The sequence below is a fragment of the Rhynchophorus ferrugineus genome, unplaced genomic scaffold (assembly GCF_030347505.1).
Source record: "Rhynchophorus ferrugineus isolate W39M unplaced genomic scaffold, kcgeb_rfMv2 rfM8, whole genome shotgun sequence".
Classification (NCBI taxonomy): Eukaryota; Metazoa; Arthropoda; class Insecta; order Coleoptera; family Curculionidae; genus Rhynchophorus; species Rhynchophorus ferrugineus.
This window is the reverse complement of record NW_027472587.1, coordinates 19,896,596-19,913,391: the sequence shown is the minus strand read 5'-3', so window position 1 is coordinate 19,913,391 and position 16,796 is coordinate 19,896,596. Positions and strand designations below refer to the sequence as shown.

At 38.9% G+C, this 16,796-nt stretch overlaps 5 protein-coding genes across 8 annotated transcripts; 2 read left to right on the top strand and 3 right to left on the bottom strand.

The window, feature by feature from the left end:
* Window positions 1-408: 408 nt before the first annotated feature.
* LOC143201369 (serine/threonine-protein phosphatase 2A regulatory subunit B'' subunit gamma) lies at window positions 409-2,405 on the bottom strand. Its single transcript, XM_076412381.1, has 7 exons — window positions 2,076-2,405; window positions 1,721-2,019; window positions 1,478-1,661; window positions 1,263-1,417; window positions 1,075-1,201; window positions 746-1,019; window positions 409-692 (listed from the first exon to the last, which is right to left on the bottom strand). The coding sequence occupies exons 1-7, from the start codon at window positions 2,119-2,121 to the stop codon at window positions 458-460; spliced, it is 1,320 nt and encodes a 439-aa protein (XP_076268496.1). The 5' UTR covers window positions 2,122-2,405; the 3' UTR covers window positions 409-457.
* LOC143201368 (XK-related protein 6) lies at window positions 2,394-7,109 on the top strand. 3 transcript variants are annotated; one of them, XM_076412380.1, is made up of 9 exons: window positions 2,394-2,648; window positions 2,862-3,075; window positions 3,133-3,347; window positions 3,408-3,643; window positions 3,703-3,961; window positions 4,983-5,279; window positions 5,343-5,610; window positions 6,452-6,661; window positions 6,727-7,109. In XM_076412380.1, the coding sequence occupies exons 2-9, from the start codon at window positions 2,885-2,887 to the stop codon at window positions 6,878-6,880; spliced, it is 1,830 nt and encodes a 609-aa protein (XP_076268495.1). In that variant the 5' UTR covers window positions 2,394-2,648; window positions 2,862-2,884; the 3' UTR covers window positions 6,881-7,109. The 3 variants fall into 3 exon arrangements, with proteins under 3 accessions (XP_076268495.1, XP_076268493.1, XP_076268494.1); XM_076412378.1 differs by having other exon boundaries at window positions 5,334-5,610; XM_076412379.1 differs by lacking the exon at window positions 2,394-2,648 and adding an exon at window positions 2,664-2,804 and having other exon boundaries at window positions 5,334-5,610.
* Window positions 7,110-7,752: 643 nt separating this feature from the next.
* On the bottom strand, window positions 7,753-12,169 carry LOC143201357 (uncharacterized). 2 transcript variants are annotated; one of them, XM_076412359.1, is made up of 14 exons: window positions 11,623-12,169; window positions 11,479-11,566; window positions 11,335-11,426; window positions 11,073-11,280; window positions 10,737-11,021; window positions 10,552-10,680; window positions 9,865-10,227; window positions 9,621-9,805; window positions 9,378-9,557; window positions 9,201-9,320; window positions 8,610-8,792; window positions 8,280-8,550; window positions 8,092-8,227; window positions 7,753-8,030 (listed from the first exon to the last, which is right to left on the bottom strand). In XM_076412359.1, the coding sequence occupies exons 1-14, from the start codon at window positions 11,728-11,730 to the stop codon at window positions 7,928-7,930; spliced, it is 2,451 nt and encodes an 816-aa protein (XP_076268474.1). In that variant the 5' UTR covers window positions 11,731-12,169; the 3' UTR covers window positions 7,753-7,927. The 2 variants fall into 2 exon arrangements, with proteins under 2 accessions (XP_076268474.1, XP_076268473.1); XM_076412358.1 differs by having other exon boundaries at window positions 9,615-9,805; window positions 11,623-12,101.
* Window positions 12,170-12,258: 89 nt separating this feature from the next.
* On the top strand, window positions 12,259-13,348 carry MrgBP (MRG/MORF4L binding protein). The gene is made up of 3 exons (XM_076412361.1): window positions 12,259-12,392; window positions 12,454-12,930; window positions 12,986-13,348. The coding sequence occupies exons 1-3, from the start codon at window positions 12,320-12,322 to the stop codon at window positions 13,075-13,077; spliced, it is 642 nt and encodes a 213-aa protein (XP_076268476.1). The 5' UTR covers window positions 12,259-12,319; the 3' UTR covers window positions 13,078-13,348.
* Atac2 (Ada2a-containing complex component 2) lies at window positions 13,273-16,778 on the bottom strand. The gene is made up of 9 exons (XM_076412360.1): window positions 16,426-16,778; window positions 16,081-16,373; window positions 15,832-16,025; window positions 15,725-15,777; window positions 15,494-15,663; window positions 14,592-14,727; window positions 14,377-14,534; window positions 14,140-14,321; window positions 13,273-14,081 (listed from the first exon to the last, which is right to left on the bottom strand). The coding sequence occupies exons 1-9, from the start codon at window positions 16,650-16,652 to the stop codon at window positions 13,908-13,910; spliced, it is 1,587 nt and encodes a 528-aa protein (XP_076268475.1). The 5' UTR covers window positions 16,653-16,778; the 3' UTR covers window positions 13,273-13,907.
* Window positions 16,779-16,796: the final 18 nt, after the last annotated feature.

Genomic DNA, 16,796 nt, shown 5'->3' with positions numbered 1-16,796 from the left:
TTTGTTTTCATCGATAACTCTAAATTGTTTCGTGACATCGTTTTGTACCTCCCGCGTTCTTTTCGATAGCTAACTGGCCTTTTTTGGCAATTTGGTGAAGGCGAGGACAATTAAAACACTGACTCGCTCTGTATTTGTACTTTACAAATAACTCGCTTAAAGCCACAACACAAGATGGCGGGATATTCATCCCTCCCGGGTGGCTGTAATACGTAATTCATATAATTTTATATTTCGAGGCATATATTCTAACATTTATTTATGCAACTATATATACACATGAGAGATAGTGATGTATAGGCGCCGCCACCCAATTATTTATATTTCCAACAATTTAAAAAAATTCATGTTCGTCCATCAAGTCTATATCTGGTTGACAATTAAATCAAAGCGAATAAAACTACAATATAAAAAAACAAATATATTAAATAATCACATGCGAAAATGACATCAAATCCTAAATAGAGTCTTGTGGCTCGGAGGAGATAGCCTCGCGATGCTCATACGCCCAGAAACCGTGGAACTCTATCAAAATACTGACGAAGGTGTCGCCTTGTCCACAGGCTATCAGATCGGCCAAAGTGATTTTTTCCGGGTGTTTCGGTCGTACCATATCGAACAGCTCGTCCTTCACGTCATGAAAAGACACCGACTGGTCGGACCCGTTCAACTTGATCTGTTCTTGTATGGCTCTAAACACTTTTGGTTGCGATGGCTCTGTTAACTAAACAGCAGTGCTACTCACCGAAAAAAATAGTTCAGGGTGAAGGCGTCCAGATATCCGCAACCCTTTATATCCAAGATCTTGAACAGAAACGTTAGGGCTTGAGGTTCGGAGCGATTCTCCAAGGCCAGCACCAGATCCAAATAGGTTTTGTAGTCCATCTCTCCGCCGTATGTCAGGCAAGTCTGGAACACCCTGTCCAAAAATGGTTGCGTCAAAGTTCCAGACCCATAGCCGGATAGTTCGGACTTGCTCAACATGCCATTGTGATCTCGATCCAAATTTAAGTAGTGACCTGGAAACATCCAGGTTGAAATCGATTTTCAACGCAACAGACGAACAAACATTACCATATATCCTAAGAGCGGATGGGGCACTGAACCAATTCTGTTCTTGCAAATCTTTACTTAAGTCCTCATCTCTTAGCTCCAACAAATCATCTAAAAAAGAACATGCCAGAATATCTAGGATTCTTACCTGGAATATAAAAATGAGCCTGTAGAGATAAAACATAGATCATGACTAAGCACAAACTCACCCTATTTGCTCTAACAACATCTAAGAAAAATAGAAACTTTCTAACGGCAGTGCATACATAAAAACTATGGAATGATTTTTCCAAACCATCCAGCTGACACAGAGTAGGCAACAAATCAGTAATGTAATTTTCAAGCTCTGTCTCTGTTAAATATCCTATAATAAGTTTCCTTATTTCTGTTCAACATAGCTAACAATTTATATCACTAAACTTACCTTGACCGTTACTATCATAAACTGATAATCCTACTCTAGTTTGATCAAGCCACACCTTCCTCATGACATAATTAAACAAGGAAATTATCGACACCCTACCCTGTGGATCACCCTGTTGAAGCTTAGCAAACATGCATGATCTAAAATATGGTTTCACTTTTGGTCCTGCTAACTGTGCGACTTTCTATAACACACAAAAATGTTTCAGGAAGTTTCAATCAGTAGGGTAGTAGTCTCACCCACTTGAAAATCGTTGTATGATATCAGTTGTTCTTCTGATGAGGTTTGATGCTGATCCAAAAGAATCCATAAATCATTTAATTCATTTCTATCTAGCAGTGGTAAGCTTTTTCTTTTCAAAAGGTTTGAACGACTCTCCTCTCGTAATTTTTGCCTTAACGGTTCTGTCTCGTTAGGGATCTTACTAAAAAATTTAGGGATGTCTTTATTTTTCTTAGTACCCTTTCCCCATTTAGCTAGTAGATCTTGAAATATTTCATCTTCTATTTTAATTGATTCATCGCTAGTTACAGCATTTTCATCTAAAAAAAAACATCTTACCATATTACAAACTTTACGACATTTATTATTTCCCCACCGTCCAGTTTTTTAATTTTCCTTTTTAATATCGCTTTTATGTCCATTCTGTTATTTGAAATACTTTCAAAACTAGTTTTAAAAATGACATCTAAACAACGGAGAAAAGGACAGAATACAATAACATTCCTGAGAGCGCCTAAAGCATACTAAATTTATGTTTATTATTGAATTTCCACTTCTGTATTTCATTCAGTACACATAATGTATTTTGATTTGCAATTCTAGGAAGCCCTGTAAAATTTAATTTAATCCCCATCCAATAATCTCAAATATTTTTAATATAATATTTAAGGAATGTATGTGTAATCCATAGACACACTTTGACTTTGACAGTTAAAAACCTTGCGCCACAGCAGCTCTTTAAAATATTTTTAGTTTTTCGAAAATTTACGGTATTTTCGTAAAATTTTATGATTTACGTGTAAAATGTGCGTTAGATTTTGAAATGTATAGTGAGTAACGGTGACTTTATTATTATCGTCAAGGTGTAAAGGGCGCCATATAAATACCAAATAAAAATGAAAGGAGGTTAGGAATGCGGGCAATCGCCCAGAGAAGTACTGAAAAGCAAGTATGTAAACTAATCGGATTTTTTAACTTTAAGGAATGTAGTAACTAATATCTTAGATTAGGCGATAGATTTACCTACCTGGGTTTTGTTTGATATAACCCTAGTTATTTTATTGTACTTGTAAAACATCTTTATATTAGTAAAATGTGTTTGAAGGTGTGCAAAACGAAAATAGAAAGCCAAATATATGGAGTTAATTCGTTGTGATTTTAGAATGAGATGATTTACCTGGAGTCATGGCAGAATTTTTGCCGCTATGCGATCTGCTATTCAACGTAGTGTCGCTAGCTGCTTACTTCTGCGATCTGGTATTCGATTTTTTGGTGGTTTATGCCCTGTATGAGCACGGACTCACCCTGCTGTTTGTACAGTGTCTCAGCGCGATTATTATCACGATGTTAATCTCGCAAATTTTGTCTCTGAAATGGTAATTATCAGCCGATATTTTTGCACCGTATACGACTATTAATAATGTGTTTTTTAGGTATTTATCCAAAAATTCCTCCGAATGTTCTAAAATCGTTGTGATGGGTTTGCACTGTTTGCAAATGGGAGTGTTATGGCGCTACGCCCGTCTTTTAGTACCTGTTCAATTATCCACTGTTAAGAGAGAAGTACGAGATCTCTGTATATTAAGACTGGTCCACGGATTTCTTCAGGCTGCCCCTATGTTATTGTTGCAGCTGAGCCTATTGCCAAGTAAGTTTTCTCCGATCCCTGTGAATGGGTAATATTTCAAGGAAATGCTGATGTTTATAGATACATCGAAATCACATGGAGTGCCTTCTGATCTAGTGACAGTGTCAGCCTCGCTATCATTGTTCTCAGTATGCTGGGCACTGGCATCATTTAGTAAACATGTACAAAGTGTAGATAGGTTAGTGTTGACGTGGTTGGGAGTTGTGTCGCAGCTGCTGTGGCGGGCTGGTACTGTAACCTCCAGAGCCCTGGCATTATCAGCCTACACGGCTGTGTATCATGGCTGGATTTTTTTGGTGAGTACCATGTAAACTTGCACTGATAGATGAAGGGAAGTCATAAATTTGCTTTGTAGGTGTTGGGGTTACACTGGGCCTGTATGTTCTTATGGTTATTGAGCCCGCGAAGCCCCTTCCACGGACAGCGAGGGCGGAAATTGGGACTGTGCGCCCTCATGGCCGCCATTTATGTGCTGGCCTACGTTAATCTGCAGGGCAAGCCGCACGGTAGGACAATGACAATTTTCTACGTCGTGATGTTGTTGGAGAATTGTCTTTTGGTGGGAGCCTGGGTGGCGGCCATATGGAATTTCCGATTCAAACACTGGGAGTTGGGTAAGTCACCGCGAGCACCGAACTTGTAATTAGTGTTTAGTAATTTAGTATTTTTTACTATCGACTATTTCAGTCGCTATTTGCGGTCCCACTGGTTTTATTACTGTTTCAGTCATGTACTTTCTTTTACTAATTTAGGACCTACTAGATTCATTCGACTGATTTTTAAGGTTCTGGCGTTGCCACCCTTGGTGTAATTTTGAAAGTAATATGTAGCTTTTATGCTTACCTAGATGTATACGGTTTTGTTTGTAATATGATTTTAGATAACAATATATTGTATATTAATATGGCTGCATTTTGGAACCCTATTTTTCAAGATTATTCATTAATGTAATAAGATAAAAAGAACAACATTTTGATTGACTTTTTCGATTTTCTAAGTATCTCGATGTTTATTCAAGCACTTTAAATGTCAAAACTTCGTTCATTCAGATTTCGACGAATCATAATCATAATAATAAAATATTTTTATATTAACGATAAATAAAATTATAATTGTATTTAAAAAGGGTGCGATGGCTAAGTGGTTGGTAAAGATCGATTGAGAATATACCATACAAATATTTAGAAACTGTTATTTTGAAGGTAATAAATTACAGGAATTATCTATTTCCTTTTCTTTCCCAAAGAAAGTTCGAAAACAAATATGTACATCTCCGTCACACTTATGGCGCGGTTGAAAAAAAATTACTAAGCACATATTGGAATGAAATAGAAATAAACCAATTACTTTTATTATATTATGTGATTGCTACTTTCCGAATATAAAAATACGATTAAATATATTTGGGGTCATTATTTCGTTCTTTGTTTCGCACTACCGCTTGCCAATTTAAAATTATTTAAAATGAACTGATCTGTACAGCACAGTCACCCAATTATCTTTTCCCTCGTACTACCTTGTACTACATCTGCGCCTGTTATCGCGAAATCGGAAAACAATGGAAGTGGGCATTTGACTGAAATAGTAACTACTATTTTCAGTCGATAGTTGCCAACGCAAGTTTTAATTTTGCAGTACCTATTCTGACGGTGGCGCTGTTCTTCCTGGGCATCGGGTTCATGCTGCTATACTACCGGTTCTTCCACGTGCGCCGTCTGGTGGAGAAACCGGCCGTTACGTCCGCTGGACCCCCCGGCGGGGTGTTCAACTGCCGCTTCGGCGCCTGCACGGGGCCGGCGAACGCGTCCGCCCTTTACCGGAAGAAGAAGAAACCCACCACGTTCGTGCCTCCGCCCTCGAACGGGACGGCGCTGGGACCGGTCGCGGTGCCCTTCTGGCGGAGACCGCTGCCCTCGAGTAGTGAGAACGAAGGTTGGTAGAGTCACCCTTCACCGGAAATTCGATCGTTTTTTACTGATTGTTCAGAATGTTTAGGCAGCAGCGTCGGCTCCAGGGTGAACATCCACCAGAAGCTGCAGGAGAAGAAGCAGAAACAGCTGGCCGAGCTGAAGATCATCGAGGAGGAGATCAAGCAGGGCAAGCTGGTGGGGCCGGAGGGCGCGGACTTCGACGATCGCCAGCCGATACCGCGCGCCAAGAAGCACCTCGAGCCGCAGCTGTTGAGCCTGGCCTCGCTCAATAACCTGGCCAGTTACGGCGTGAACTTGAACCGGAGGCCGCCGCCGCGAGCGCCCAGGAATAGGTAAGAGAATGCGGGAAAAGGTTAATACGCGCTTTTTTGTTAAGGTTTATTTTTTTTTACAAAAAAAAACAACCCTAGAGAACCAAAATAAGACCAAAGAATAACTAAAGCCTATCCAAAGTAGCAGTGAACTAATGTCATCTCAATGTATGACATCAAAGCGTCGCATTTATCTCTGGCGTTGTAGTTTAGAGTTGCTTTATTACATTTACTTGATACTTAGATCCCCCCCTAGAGGCCTAATTCACCTAATTAACAATTGTATATCCAAGTAATGTGTTTTTCTTTCATTTGAAATCTGCTGTATTTTCTTATCAAATCATTCTGATATCACTTTATTTCTCGTTGATTTCTTCTGTTACTACCTGTGCACATCTTTTTTGGTAAAATTAAGTTTAATCACTGCATTCTCCTTAATTCATTTGCCATATCTGCGTAACAGTTAGTATTCATTCTATCCTCCTATATGTTAACCAAAAGCTCATGTATATTCTAAGCAATGCGGATAAAGCCCATATTAGTTATATGCACCCTTAGTTGTTTCCACTCTCATCGTCCTGTCTTATTGCTAACATTGAATCATAATCCTACATCCAGAAAGTTAATGTTATTAATTTCCAATGTAACACTAGTTCACAATTCCATCATTTGTCAATTTCTCCTTCTGTGTGTCTGATGGGAGTTCTTGATCCAAATTGAAGGGTGTTACTGTCGACAATCCTTATACACCTGGATGACGCGAATTCATTGCTACTTTGAGACTAATTTTATGTATTTCCAATTGGAGAATCAATCTCCTATATTAAATAGAGCGAGGATTATATGCCGTTATTGTTTCCAGGACACCGGAACTGTTGTTAACGCCGCGGTACTTGTATTGCGACTGCGTGAGCGGGAACAGCGTGTCGAACGCGCAACAGCCAGCCGAACCCAGCGAGATGGCCGCGGGAAACGCGGCTGTTTCTCACCACTCCGTGGGGTCGGACCTGGAGAGTCAGGTCTCCCTCCCCCGCTCCTACACGTTACCTAGAGAGTTCAAGTACTACAGGAGGTAGGCGGTCGCTCCGTTATCGCTCCGTCCGTGCGTCTAAGGTTCCCGTTTTTTTTGTTTTTCAGGCAGAGAACGGGTCGACCCATCCAGACCGTGGCGTCCACGAACAGTAGCGACGGCGACGTGGACAGCGCGGACGACGAGTCTGATAGCAATCCACCGCCGCCGACGGTGGTCAGACCGTTGAGGAGACCCTTCAGGCACGAGACGAAGTTGTGACCAAGGCTGATCTTAGGCCTTCCTATTTATTGTATCTATTACCACTCCATTCCTAAACGAGACTATGTAAAAACGCGACGTTATTGTAAGGTCATGTATATTTGTAAAAAAGCCATTACCCCAATGCCATTTACAAGTTTTTTATATATATTTTTATATGCTGTATTATTTAACTCGGATTTTCTTATTTAATTTATTTTGTACATCGAAATAAAAACGTAAAACAACAGGTAGTCGTTTGATTTAAATCGTATACTCGTTGAAAGCGAAAACAACTACGATAGGGAAAAGACAAGCACTCATATTCATAGCCGATCGAAAGTACCTTATTAATTTAACTTTAAATTTTGATGAGCATGTTTTTGATGCCTGCCCTCGACATTAATAGACAACGGCAACGTATCCGTATTTATTATCAATCGCGCTTCTGCATCAAAATTTCGTTTAACATTTTCCTTGTCCGTGAATTCATTAGATGATAACGTATTGTTAATTTTTTCTGGATTATTGAATCGAGTGACGACAAAACAACATTGATGATTATTTTTAAGGACAGAATAAATAGTCCCTAGTTACGAGTATAAAAACGCATAAGAAATTCTTTTCTTCCGCCTTTTTAGACGGCGCGGGTGTACTTCTCACACAGAGTAAATGTTTAACTTTCTTCACTGTTATTAGACACTGCCTCGACAGATATATAAAAAAAATTATTTCCTATTTAAATTCAAAAACTTGTAAATATAAAAACAAAAGAGACTCGTTGAAATAAAAAAAGATCAAAAAATCTAGCAGCCGTAAAAACAAATGAAAACCATAAAAAACAGAATTAGGTATAGGACACATTTGCAAAAAAGTACATAAAATAACCTTAATTTTGTGTAACCATTTTATTATCATCCATCTACTAAAAATAAATACAAACGTGGATAATATATGAATACAGTAAATAAAATAAAAAACATAATCAACCAGCCGGAGTCTCGAGAAGGGGTTTACACTCTGGCACAGCACATTAACACATTCAACACAATCTTCTCCAATAGCAATTCAGTCGCTTTCGTAGATTTCATCGTCCTCGCTGAATTTCGTATCGTTCAGATCGGCCATCATCGTGTACCTAGGCGGTTTTCTCCATAGTATACTGGACGACCTAAAACAGAGAGTATTTACTGATAATCCGGAGGTAGGGGACAATGCCACGCTCGTCGTACCTCTTCAGTTTATTTGGATCTATCACTTCGAAGATCTCTTTCAAATCGGGCGTCTGGGCGTGCCGACAAAACAGCGTGTTTTTGATCTTGTCTCCGGCAGTAAGCATGGCCAACTGAGCTATTCTCGAGTACTCATCTACAAAAAAACATATGATTAACGGAGAACAACGGAGGGTCGTCTCTCGTACCCAAACACCAAGTTGGGGGCTTCACTGTTCTGTAACACGGATCGTCGGAATCGTAACAGTCCTCCGTGGGCAGCCTCGGCGGCCTGGTGGTCATGTACGTCGGCGGGTTCCGATTCTGTTCGGCCACTATTTTCTCGCGTTGCGCTTGCATCTCCTGCATCTTCTTCTTCTGCGCCAGCCGTTTCTTCTCCGCCTCCAGTTTCTGCTTCATCAAGTACTCCTCCCTTTCCAGTTCCCTCTGCCGCAGCCTCTCCTCCTTCTGTTTCTGTAACTGCACGCCACAGCGTTCGTCAGTAACGTCGGCTAATGCTAGACAAACCGAATTCTCACCTCTAATTGTTTTTGTTTCTCCGCCTCCAAGACCTTCCTCTGTTGTTGCGCCTTGAGCTGTTTCTCTTCGTTCAATTTCCTCTTGGCCTCGGCCTGCGCCAGCAGCATCGCTTCCTTCTTCTTCAGCGCCTGCTCTCGTTCCAACAATCGTCTCTGTCTGTCGCGGGAGTCTTTCTGAGCGCTCTGGAAAATATCGTCAAATCAACTTAGAGGTGAAAAAATAATCGGCGTTTGCTTTCCAATCATTCGAAAACTCTAGTTTGATAAAATGTAGACAAAAATGTTAGATTAATTAAAAAAATAGTTATCATTTTCAAACAAGTGTTGCGTTCAAACAAATTTTTTTTTGTTGAACTAATTATAAAAAAAATAAGAACATGTTCAGAAAGGTGATTATTTTCTCACCATGTTAAAGTATGAAAAAAAACAAACAAGAACAACCCATTTTGTTTTGTTGAACCACTAATAAAAACGCTAATAAAAAAAGAATAAAGAAAATCAATTTTATGAATTATGAAAAAAAAATAGGCTGGAACTTTTGATAAATATAGAGATATAAATTACTTTCTTACTACCATATTTCACAATTACCTTCATCGCTAACAGGGAATCATTATTGATAGTCTGCTGGTGACTGATCAGTCTCGACAGCTTGGACGTGCTGCTTCCGCTTGGCATAAACTTCGATCCCAAAGGGGTAAACAGTTTGGCCTGAAACACATCGCAGTAAATACAATAATAAAAGCATCAAGTCACCTGCGACCGCACCTTTTCCTTGACGGACGGGGTGGTTGACGTCTTGAGCGTCGCGTTAGCCTTGACCGGCATATCGGTGACCGTCTGCAGTTTCTCGAACGCCTCCACCTTCTTCTTCAGCGTGGTCTTCTCGTACGGACTGAACACCTCCTTGCTGCTCTTGGCCGGGACCTTCTTGGGCGTCGCCTTCAACTGAAACAACCATGCAATCAAATAAACGAGTTATTTTCGTCGAGACCGAGTGGAGACCTTTACCTCTCTGGAATCGTCGTCGGTCAGAAAACTGGCGGCTGTCGCCTCCTTGTTGAAGATGTTGAACTTGGGCTTCTCCACGATGATGGTGGCGTTAGCGTTGACGTTCTGAGGCGGTAAGTCCGATGCGGGAACCTTCTGATCACCGGTAACGTAGGTCGCGTTCAGAAGCGGTCCCTTGGCCGGTCCTGGAAATCGGGTGACTATTTTCGATCGGCCACACACACGAAAATCACGCTGGCCTTACCTAAACTCGACTCCGCATCCTCGTACTCTGTTTTGGAGGTGGTGTCGGCGTCGGCGTTGGTGTCGCGAGGCGGCGATTTCGATTTCTTCTTCGGCGCTTTCTCGACGGGATCACTCTCCATCGAGCGCGACCTAGGTCTCTTCGAGTGTCCGTCGGTGGTGGAGGTGGTGCTTTCGGGAACGTTATTTGCTTCGGCCGCTGCTTTACGGGTCTTGGTACGAGTGGATCGGGTCGCTTCGGCGACAGTCGTGTTGGTACCGTCTACCGCATCTTGATCGACTGCTTTCTTAATGGTTTTCGTGCGGGTACTTTTAGTAGGTGGTTGTTCGGTTTCTTCGACTTGTTTAGCAGGTTCCTCTGAAGCTACATAAGATAATAACTGTTAAATGATAATGCACATAACACTTAATATTTGATTTGAATTAAGGAAAATTCAGAAGTTTTAACTCAAAAATTACCGAAAATACCCGATCAAAAATAACGTGTTGTTGAGATGATAAAAACAACTAATACTACATTAATTAGAATATTTAGATGTTAAAAAAAAAACGTGACTCTCAATCAATAAAATGTGATACATCGCCAATCACTCTGGACTCAGTAGCTTTTCCTTTTCCTCTGTTGTCATGTAACAATGAATACAAACATGCCCACTAGATTTCTACTTGAAGTTAGTTTTAAGTGTACCTGTGCTTCCTTCGGTGCAATTATCAACATTGTTTGTCTCTACATTTTCTTTCTTGATATCCTTCCTGAGGGTTTTCGTTCGCGTACTTCTCGTTTCTGTCGGGATTTCCTCTTCCTCGACCTTCTTCCCTAAACAAAACGCATACAATCACCACAAAAACCTTAGGAAAAAACCACCAACATACCTTTCCTTATAGTTTTGGTTCGGGTGCTCCTCGTTTCCTTTATGACACTGCTTTCCTGTCCATTACTCTGCTCTTGACTATCTTTAAGACTCTCCACATCACTTTTGTCTTCAACCACCCCATTAACTTTGTTATTCCTAGTTTTTGTTCTAGTACTCCTGGTGGATGTTTCCCGTACTTGCGTCTTGCCACTGTCAGAGTCGTCAGAGTCTGATAAATGTATGACGGGTACAGCTGGTTGTTCAAGAACCACATCTGAATCTCTTGAATTTTTTGTTTCCAATACTAGAAATAATGTAATAAGCTTCACCATAGAGGAATAGTCTTGGAACTTACCTTTCTTTCCTTTAGTTCTTGTTACTCTAGTTGTAGTACCTTCTGTGGTACCCTTTAGTTTTCTTTTGGGAGGAATATAAGTGGGCGCAGGCATGTCGTCTTTCTCCATTTTGATATTCTCCTTCACCTCAGATATGCTCATTGCAGAATCAACTGAAGAACTTGTAACCGCCGATTGGTACCCTTCGGATACCTTCTCCCTTTTAATCTAATAATGTAATACTTAAAAAGACAGGCAATAAAATATTTTAGTCAAACGTACCAATACTGGCTCAAGAATGTTTTTATTATTAGTCTTCTTTTTAGTTCCACCGGTTGTGCTTCCATGTCCATTATGTTTGCCTAAAGCTTCCACTAAAACGACATCTATATCACCCTCTGATATTACACTCACCAAAAAACTTACCCAACTCTTTGCTTATACTTAAGTATTCACTGTCGATGGTATTCCGCAAAACGAAAGCTTCCAATGCCTTAGTGAATCCCTCTTTTCGCTAAAATAATCGCCTATTAAATACAAACACGTCCATCAAAAAATTACAAGACGTACCTTTTCGATTTTTTTAAAGCATTCTTCCGTCTGCTCCTGTAAACGTTTTCTCAGGTCGCCATAAGATTCTTCCTTGGCAAGGAATATACTTAAACTTGAATTGGTCATTTTAGATAATCGTTCGCTTTTTTTAAAAACGACAAACTAATTGAATTCCCTCATAAATAAAAACTTAAGGAAATGGCGGTTACAATACCAAAAAATCGTCAACCTCATTCAAACAACTGTCAATTTGAATTTCAAGCAGGCGCGTAACCGCCTAACCTTCTTCACTAAGACAAACCGATATTTAATACAGTAAAATTATCTAAATGTGGAAAAAAACATGATTATGGAATTGAAGACAAATTCTACTTTTCGAAGAATTATTAAACCTAATAGGTGAAACCATTCGAAAATTATAAACAAATTTATTCGTTAACTGTCAGTTTGAATTATGGCGGCCGTATATGTACCTAATATTACAGGCAACAGTATATTTAATATTGTGCCATAAATAAAGGGATTTATATAATTAATGCAAAATATATTATGATATAAATATTTAAAATATGAATATATTTTATCTAAAAGATCTAAATGCCAAACCAAACATTAGAATAGGCCTGCGTAAAAAAAAGAAGACTTTATTTTTGTTTATGTATTCATTATAAGTAAAATTTTCACGAAATACGGTAAAATAAAGGTTTTATTTTCAATGGACGATATAGAATGGAATGTAGTAAACGAGGGACAATTATTAGACGCTATGGTAGGACATAAACCAGTAGGTAAGTGTGACATGCCCTTATAATCGATCATGTTAACTGTATAACCTAACAATCACGTCAGGTGTAAATAAATATTTTCAAATGGCTTTGATCTGTGAGAAGTTGTCGGAAAGCCTAAACAAAGACGTGGACCCGCAAAAAATATGGCAGCACCTCGAGACCATGTACAACTTGGAAGCGCTGGACGATAACGAATCGGTACCTTTCCCGAATAACGAAAGGGAATTCTCTTTGCCGGCATCAGAGTTCGGGGTGTTGCTCAACAAAAAAGAGGAGGACGACAAAAAGTCCGGCCGCGAAACGCCAAAACTATCGAAGGAGGCGAAGAAAGAAGACAAGACTGCAAACAAAAATAAAGATGCCACTCCAAGGAGGGATAGCAAAGAGGGTAAGGAGGGTAAAATACCGGGCACCAATAAGAAAGAATTAAAGAAGGACAGCGAAAAAGGCGGAAAACCGCCGGGAAAAAGTCGAAATTCGTTGAGTGCTAAAGAGGACAAAGGAAAAGAAACACCGAAACCCACCAAGAGAACGAGAGGTATGAGTTAATTTGATAGGGGAATATTTTGATACTAATACCTTAATGAATTTAGGGAGTTTAAAACCAAACGACGATTCAGGATCCAGTGGGAAATCTAGTCCGGTCACAGTGACACCAAGTAGCGGAAAAAGACGAAGAATATAAAAAAAAACATTAATTACGCTGTGTGAAAAGATAGTGACAAAACTGATATTTTTGTAAATCTCCTCACCGAATTGTAAATACAATTTCGTAAAAAAAACATAAAAATATAACATTTCGAAAGACAATCATTGAGTGGAGGCTCCTACTGAGTAAAAGCTTGAGTGTTGAGTGATTGATTTGTTAATAAAACTGAAATTCATTGTTTTAAATTAAATTGATTAGATTACTTGTAAAATAAATTAGGGTAATATAAACAAATATTTTTAAGTAATTATGCTAGTTAATTTTTCTAGTCCCAAGTTAATTATTTGAATGGTCAAAACTAGTCTATTATATTTTAGTCCACAATGTTGCCAGGTTGTGTGAATCGTATTTATCTGAGAAATATAACGTACGTGTATCCTACATTTCACAATTGGTGTAAAGATTAGGAGGTAAAAAAAGGTATTAGTAAATTAAAAGTGTTATTGATCACCTGTTAAAATGAATTAATTGGTCATTTATATAGAAACCAAGAAAAAAAATTAATTTAAAGTTAGAAAAATCAACAGGGAAGTATCTGAACAAACTGGCAACACCGAGAATCCTCAAATGATTTGGACACATTAAAACGCCTAGAAATGTAAACAAACAATATCATTGGCCGCAAAAACAATTCTTTTTTGATTATGCAACCAATCATGCAAATGCCAGAAATATTTGAAAACACCTACATTAACGAAAAAAAAAAAGATGTTATTAGTTAACGAAGACCAGAGAGTAGCTCCTAGTTTATATTAAAATAGTTTAAATTACGCTTTATGAAAACATTATGCGGAAAACAACACCAGTTATCTTTCCAATCTACAGAAGAAGGCGTGTTTGGATTCGACCACATCGCTTCGGAAATACTTGTCGTAAAAATCAAGGACTACGTTTTCAACCTTGAAACCGAACTGCTGGTACAGGAAGAGCGCTGGATTGTTGATGGAGACGTGCAGCGTTATGTCGCGTCCCAAACTGGTCTGAAACAAAAATCGGAGTCGCATCGACGGAAGAGACGGATTCTTCCGTATAGCTCACCTGGATCAAATGGTAGACCATGAATTTGGCTATACCGCAGTTCCTCCATCCTGGCCTGGTGAAAACGAACGATATGTAGTTCTCGGTGTGTTTTACGTCCGGTACCAAGAAGGCGAATCCTATGATCAGCCTCTTGTACAAAACGACGCAACTAAAATCCGGATACTGCAACGAGTCGGTTACTGTGAAGACGTGCTCTTTGTATATTTTGCTGATATGAGACGATCGAATACTTACAATCAATGCCTGGCCAAAAGAACTGGTTGCACATGCTGTTGATGGCAGGTATATGTTCGGGTTGGACATAGGTGTAATCTATGGAAGCTCGCGGAGGCAGAACATAGTCGGGATTAATTCTATTGGCGGTTATTTGTAATTCCGCCATTAATTTCAGCCTGGAATGACGATATTTTCACGGACCAGTTATAATTTCTCGTCCAAAGTATACATACCAAGTGGGAAAAACTTCGGTGTCACGTCTGATGTAGGGCTTTAAGTATATGCCGCTGTACGGAGACAAAATCATCTCTTTCCTGACGCCGCCAGTGAGTTTGTTCTGTATTTTTTGCATCTTCAGTCGGGATATATCTGCAAAATCGCCATAATTTCAAAGTTAGGTCAGGGACGCATAAAATAAATCGAAAATCCTGCCGGCTAGATTCATATACATACCAATTTATAGTTAAATAATAAACTCAACTAAAAAATCGGTCAAACATAAATAAGTTTCAACTCAAAAATAGTAAAATACTAGTAGAAACAAATTATTAATACTGAAAAAAAAACAATTCCTTATTTAGTTATTCTTTAATAAATTCATTATTTAAAAAAATCCAAGTAGCCCAAAATATTTTGTTACCTTGGCAACCAGGTAATGGTAACTCCAAAATACGAGAAATGAGTTCACAAAAATAAAAATATATAAAACGTCATTTGGTTCTGCGAGAATTTTTATTGAATTTTAGTCTTTTGATTAATTGATTGAAGATAATTTATAATCGACGCACAGAATACAGGAGTTTTATGGCTTCGCGCTCAATTTTATTATATTTACTAACTGTATACCAACGTCACATCAAGATATTTATTTCTTACAATAGAATAACATTTATTGGAAGAAAATACCTGAACAAACCAACACTATGGCTTACCCCTCAACTATAAAAATACGTTCTATACCCAACGTAAAACTACACTAAACGTAAAATGGATTTTACATCTTAATACATTTAAAATGTGAAGTGATTCTCTACAGACAATTATCTCTATCCTTTTCTTTCGGAAAATTGGTACCTCTCCATCTTATGTTATTCCGAATGTTGAATATCTCCAAATGCTAGTTAAAAGTACTTACTGTTCAATGAGGTGTTATAATGACACATCGGGTCCAGTAATTTAAGAGGCGTCTTGACACTCTTCCTGACCTGCTTTTTAGATTCTCGCAACTGATCACAGATTTCCTCCCCGGATGCCTGGCACTCCTCCGTTAAGGACACCGATGAGTTTGGGGCCAGTTTGATTAATCTACACAATAATAGAAATGTTATAATTTTAACACTCGCTGTTATCAACTTCGATAACGTACTTTTTCGGTAAATCCTTGTAATTCGGTAAAATTGCCTTCCTTTTATTGGGTTTCTACAATAAATTGGGTAAATAATAAGTTGGAAGTTATCAACGCATATAAAATACCTTTCTCTCTTCTTCCACTTCACTGGCGAGGGATTCTAGATTAATGCTACCCTTGTTGGTCAGGTCAAAAGGTTGGATGAGTTCCTCGTCCACTATGTATTCCTTCAGTAAGTTTTTAAAGTGATCGGCATCAGCTATCAGTTTCTTTTCGTTTTTCAGCTTAGCTTTCTGTTTCTCCAAGTTCATCACGGCATCTAGGAGAACGATTAATTACTCAATTACCTCTATTTCGTTGATTTCTCCACTTACACACATTGGACAAGACTAGAGGGGTGATTTTGGGATACATCAAGGTCCACCAGGCTGTCTTGTTTATCACAGTTTTGCCCCCAGACAGGAAAAGGTACGTGCTGTAGTGAGATAAGCGTCCCGAAACAGTGCCTATCCACTTTTTCTTTCGTTTTACTTCATTGGGGAACAGCACGTCCCAGTTACGGTCGATGAAGGAGACTATGTGGTCTCGCCAGTGGAAGAACCCGTTGCGAGACAGTCCCGCGCTTTTGGATTGCAAGTGATATAATGATAAACTGATCGCCTGAAGCCTGTAATTTGCGTTACTATAAATTCAGTTGTTGTGTCTCAACAAAAATATACCATGACAATTTCTCCCGTATGAATATTTCAGTGCTGGTATCGGAACATTCTTGACAAGTAAAAGTGAAAAACAAGTCACCGTGTAAACCTCCGGGTACTGAACCTCTCTTAAGGCATCGAGCGTGAATATTAGCGTTACACACCGTACATTCAATCCCTTCATCTAGGCAGGGCTTTAAAGTCAGTTCGCAGTATTTACACGTTTTTATCAATAATAGTTCCTCCATTTTTTATTTTACAAGTTCAATTTTCGTTTAGTACATTTACATATTCCTTTAATTAACAATTTAATATTCCATACCAATAACAATATTTTGTTTTGATGCTTAGGTTATGTACAGATGATATACACTTCTTCTATAATCAGAATT